Raw genomic sequence first — 5,957 nt, 5'->3', positions numbered from 1 at the left:
TTTGGTGATAATCATTCGACGACCGCGAAGTCTTTGCGACAGGATTATTAATTATTCTCCATCCTTGTTTAGTAAGGAGGGCCATGTTAAAACTAATTAAATTTCTGATGCCTAGTCCTCCATCATCTTTAGAAGCACACAATTTGTCCCACACCATCCAATGGATTTTATTCTCATATTTCTGTTGACACCACTAAAAATTTGCAACCAAGGAATTATTATTTTTTTTTTAGCATAGAGAAATAGGTAATTTAAAGCAAGCTATGGCATATACCAGATTAGCAATGGTCGCCACCTTAATCAAAACTTTCTTACCTCCTTTAAATAGCAGATGTTACTTCCACCTAAAGTTTTTCTAGCAATTTGGTTTTTGATGATCTCAAAAGCTTGATTTTTGGATTTTGCAATGTCTGTTAGTAGTCAAAGAAATTTGTCTAGACCACTAATCTTTGTAATCCACAATATGGTGGATATCTGTTGACACAGCTCCAATGGCATGTTGCTACTGAACATTAAAGTTGACTTACTCAAATTAATGAATTGCTCACTTGCCTCAGAGTCATCAATTGGTAAATCTTCAAAGTAGTCGCCTGTATTTTCCTGCTTGAGTTTAGAGAGGTGGTCAGCTACCACATTCTCGGTCCTCTTTTTGTCTTTGATTTTAAGGTCGAATTCTAGTAGGAGTAGAATCCACTGAATCAACTTTGGTTTTGCTTCCTTCTTGTTGAAAAGGTACCAAATAGCAGCATGGTCTGTGTATATAATAACTTTTGATATAATAAAGTAGGACCTGAACTTAACAATTGCAAACACTACTACTAGGAGTTCTTTCTCCGTGGTTGCATAGTTGACCTGTGCATTGTCAAGTGTTTTGCTGGCATAGTAGATGGCATGGACCCTCTTGTCCTTTCTCTGTCCAAGTACTGCTCCTACTACATAATCACTTACATTGCACATTACCTCAAATGGTAGCTCACAGTCTGGTGGTTACATGATTAGTATAGAAATTAAAGCCTCCTTTATCCTATTAAATGAATCAAGATAACTTTCATCAAAGTCAAAAGAAACATCTTAATTTAGTAAGTTAGTTAATGGCTTAGGTATTTTTGAGAAATCTTTGATGAATCTTGTGTAAAAGCTTGTATATCCCAAAAACCTTTGCACTTCTTTGATTGATGAAAGTGGTGGCATTTTCTCAATTATTTCGATCTTTACCTTGTCTACTTCAATTCCTCTTTTTGATACTAGGTGACTAAGAACTATACTTTCCCTTATCATAAAATGGCACTTTTCCCAATTTAGAACAAGTTTGACTCCTCACATCTTTATAGCACTTTAGATAGGCTAGCTAAACACTCATCAAAGGTGGTTTCATAAATAGAGAAATCATCCATAAAGACTTCCATTATAATTTTAATATAATCAGAAAAAATAGCCATCATGCATCTTTAAAAAGTAGCTAGGGCATTACAAAGACCAAAGGGCATTCTCCTATATGTAAAAGTGCCATAGGGGCATGTAAATGTGGTCTTTTTTTAGTCTTCTAGTCGAATAGGGATTTGGAAAAATCCTGAATACCCATCTAAGTAGCAGAAAGAGGAATGTTTTGCTAGCCTTTCCAACATATGGTTTATAAATGGAAGAGGAAAATGGTCTTTTTGGTGGCACTATTTAGTTTTCTATAGTCAATGCACATATGCCAACCAGTGACCATCCTAGTGGGGGTTAGCTCATTGTTTTCTTTTTTTGTAATAGTTACCCTACCCTTTTTAGGCACTATGTATACCGGACTAACCCATTTACTATTAGAGATTGAGTATATAATACCTGTATCTAATAGTTTTAAAATTATTTTTTAATTACTTCTTTCATGTTAGGGTTTAGTTTCCTTTGGTGTTCAATAGTAGGCTTATTGTTTTCTTCTATAGGTATTCTGTGCATATAAATGGAAGGGCTAATCCATTTAAAGTTTTCTATTGTGTAGCTTATAATTTTGCTATCGTTGCTAAGCTCCCTTAAAAAGTTTTTCCTCCTCCACTAGTTAAGCCAGCATTTATAATGATAGGATATTTTGAGTTTGAGTCCAAGAATGCATACCGTAGAGTAGAAGGAAGATGTTTTAGTTCTACTTATTAGGTGTCCTCTGGTGGTTGACTTTTAGGTTGTTCTTCTTTTAGCTCTTCCACTTGTAGTGCTTGGGTTAAGAGTAGAGGTGGGCTAGCTTCTAAAGATCATACAAATGCTACAATTTCTTTATTTTCATTGTCCACTGTATTGCTATGCACTATGCATGCTTTGAGAGGATCTTCAGGATATCTTTTTTGGAATATCTCTTCTACTAGCTTATCTATAATGTTAACCCTCAAGCATTTATCAGATTTAGATTTGTGTATCATTACTCTAAATAGGTTGAATTCCACTTCCTCTTCTCTTAATTTGAGAGTTAACTGCCCATTTTTTACGCTTATGATAACTCCGGTGGTTGTTAAGAAAGGCCTTCCCAAAATAATGGGAATCTGAACATCTTCCTCCATCTCTAAAACCACAAAATCTATAGAAATAAAGAATTTTCCTATATTGATAGGGATGTTCTTCAAGATGCCAATTAGATATTTGATAGATCTGTCTGCCAATTGTAGTGAGATAGTTGTTGGTCTGAGTTCTTCAACATTCAGCTTTTGGCATATTGACAGGGGCATCAGACTCACACTAGCACCAAGATCGCAGAAGGCCTTATCTATATTCATGTTGCCAGTAAAATAAGGTATAGAGAAGCTTTCAGGATCTTTTAGTTTTGGAGATAGCTTGTTTTGCAAGATGGTGCTACATTCCTCTGTCAAAGCAACAGTCTCATAGTCCTCTAGCTTCCTTTTGTTGGAAAGGATTTCCTTTAAAAATTTTGCATAGGATGGCATTTGGGACAGTACTTCTGTAAAAGGAATATTTATATAAAGTTTTTGTGAAACTTCAAAAAATTTTCCAAACTGCTTGTCCAATTTGGCTTTTTGGAACCTTTAAGGAAAAGGTAGAGGGGGCCAGTATGGTTTAGGCAATTTCTTTCTTCTTTTCTCCTCTTTCCTTATCTTTTTCAGCTTCTTTCTCTTCCCCTACTATTTGGCTATCAGAACTTTCAGAAATTTCCCCTTTTTGCTTTTGCTTGTCTTTTGGTGTTTAATCTTATAATATTTTACCTCTATTTAAAGCAATTGCCTTGCAATGTTCCTTTGGGTTCATCTTTAGTTGACTTGGTAATTATTTTATCATCTCATTTTGCTATTGTTGTGTTGTTAAAAAGCTTTTCATCATGGATTCCATAGTCAATTTGGATTCTAGCTGTTGAAGTTGAGGAGGAGGTGGTGGCTGCACTAAATTTTATCCTTTATTCTGAATACTAGGTGGTGGTGGTGGTCTATATCCCTGTTGTTTGTTAATAGGATAATTCTACTAATTCTACGAATTGGACCATGAGAAATTAGGGTGATTCCTCCATCCAAGGTTGCAGGTGTTTGAGTATGGATTGTTAATTTGCCTCTGGTTTAAGTTTCCTCTGTTATTTACATAGTTCATATGTTCCATGGAAGATTCACTCTAATTGCTGCATTCTGAAGTTACAAAACCTCCTCCACAGTTATTGTAATGTTGATTGCTTTACCCTACTACATTGGCTTGCATTCTGTCAAGCCTTTTTGTGAGCTGGTTGAACTGGGCATTAATCATGCTTAAGGCATCCAATTCTAGGATCCCCACTGTCCTCCTTACATCTCTCCTCTTATTTGACCTCTCAAAGTTGTGATAGGCAACCCTCTCCAGCAGTTCTAGAGCTTCAGTTATTGTTTTATCTATGAGGTCTCCTCCTGCTACTGAATCAACTGTGCTCCTTGTGGATGGTAGCAATCCATTATAGAAAATTTGAACTAGAAGCTAGTCTTCTATGCCATAGTGTGGACACTCCCTTTGTAGGTCTTTGCAACTTTCCTATGCATCATAGAGTGATTCTTCTTCCCTTTGTCTAAAAGTATTTAGTTCTACCCTCAGTTTTACAGTATTTACAGGTGGGAAATACCTTACTAGGAAGGCTTGTGAAAGATCCTCCCTGGTGGTGAATATTCCAGCTAGTTAAGAAATCAACCACTTTTTTACCTTATAACATAGGGAGAATGAGAATACTCAGAGTCTAATAGCTTCATCAGAGACCCAATTCACCATAAAAGTGTCTCATAAAACAAGAAAGTACTGTAGGTGATAGTGCAGATCTTCTATAGGTGAGCCTCCAAATTGACTTTGCTGAATCATCTGGAGCCATGCTAGTTTGAGTTCAAAATTATTGGCCTCTACTTTAGGCCTAGTAACACGGGATTTGAATCCTTGGATAGTGGGTGCTCGATAGTCCCTCAAGGAACTTGGCCTGTTATTATTATTGGCCATGACTGGAGTCTCAAAAACTTCAAGTTCTAGTTCTTGATGTCTCCTTCCTCTCTTGATGGCTCTTAGAGTCTTGTTTATTTTAGGATCTAATTCAAGCAATTCTTCTTCAAGCTTGGCTTTGGTCATAAACCGAACTGAGAACCTAAAAAGAAACAAAAAGTAAAATAAATTAAATAATCTAAAATAACAAAATAAATGTCTAAATTAGCTAAATTGGTTATCGCTTAATATTACTAAAACTCCTTAGCAGTGGCACCAAAAACTTGTTTGCTGGTTTACAACCCTAAAAGTGGATAGATCACAAATCAGTAATACAATATTAAGTAAAGTATCATTCCCATAAGGAGTTTATAGGCGTAAGTACCAAGCTAGATAGTAATTTTAACTATTTAAACTATCAAAGTTATGGAGAGATTAAATACAAACTAAAATTAAGAATATTGGGAAACAAGAGAGAATAAAGCTGAGATTTTAATCTAAAAGAATTTATAAGGGAAATAATTCCAGAATTAAGATTTCACACTTTAACCCTATTATGGATTTAACCTTGCTTATTCAATGGATTGAGAATTGTTACTTTAATGAAAATTAATCCTAAGGTATCTTAGGTCTTCTCTCAAGGCACCTAAGGTGTATTTTAATTAATCTGAACCCTACTTTCATGGTGACCAATCTTAATTAAAACTCTTTAAGATCTTTGATTAATTATGAAATTTCACAAAGGATGTCAGCCTATCTCTTGGTCATATTTCCTAAGTACAAAATTCTGATTTCTAATACTAATTTTCACCTTTCAGTTTTTCTACTAGTATCTTATATCATGACTAAGTGGGTATCAATACATAGCATGCATTAAGAGCACAGAATATTGAATCAAAGCACAAGGCTCAATTTCATTAAATAAACTTAGCATGTTTCCATAATAGATATCAAAAGTGCTACTCTCCTAATTCTAGAATTAAAGGAACTACTTACTCTTGGTGAGTTTAACAAACATATTGTATTTAAAGTAAAAAAACATAAAAGCAATCCAAAGAATTAAAACAAAAGAACCTAAAAAAAGATTCTGCGACTTTGGACTTATAAAACTTTGGCTAAGGGATCCCCTCCTTTATTGCTGATGCAGTTTCTCTTCAAACAGCTTGGAAGACTAGGGTTTACTAGGCTAAAATTAAATTAAAAGGGCTTCTCTCGAAGGTGTGTGTGTGTGTTCTCTTGCTTTCAGCCTTCTATTATTTATATTAGGTGCCTTAAGTTATGTTTGGACTCCTACGAGCATGAGAAGTCTATTTGGCACACGAAAAGTGGAGTTGCAATCATATCAGAATCTTGCCCGTTGCATGGTGCATGGCCCATATGGCATTACATGACCTAGAGGCGTGAAAGTTTCTAATCTACACTTGGCTTCTTTCAGATGGGAGACAAAAGATTACACGGGGCTGTAGGTTTACACAGGGTGAAGTACATGGCCCATGTACTGCCTTTCTTCCTTGGATTTTTAGGTTCGGATGCCTTGAGGGTTACACGGGTTT

The 5,957-nt window shown here is 35.5% G+C and overlaps 1 protein-coding gene across 1 annotated transcript; it reads right to left on the bottom strand.

Moving 5' to 3' along the window:
- Positions 1–2,231: 2,231 nt before the first annotated feature.
- Positions 2,232–2,915, bottom strand: LOC131181384 (uncharacterized). Its single transcript, XM_058149432.1, has one exon. The coding sequence runs from the start codon at positions 2,913–2,915 to the stop codon at positions 2,232–2,234; it is 684 nt and encodes a 227-aa protein (XP_058005415.1).
- Positions 2,916–5,957: the final 3,042 nt, after the last annotated feature.

Source organism: Hevea brasiliensis, chromosome 7 (assembly GCF_030052815.1).
Source record: "Hevea brasiliensis isolate MT/VB/25A 57/8 chromosome 7, ASM3005281v1, whole genome shotgun sequence".
NCBI classification, from domain to species: domain Eukaryota; kingdom Viridiplantae; phylum Streptophyta; class Magnoliopsida; order Malpighiales; family Euphorbiaceae; genus Hevea; species Hevea brasiliensis.
This window is presented reverse-complemented; position numbering and strand designations above follow the sequence as displayed.

Coding starts and splice junctions, on each gene's coding strand:
- LOC131181384 (XM_058149432.1), bottom strand. CDS start 2,915: ATGCCATCCTATGCAAAATTTTTAAAGGAAATCCTTTCCAACAAAAGG.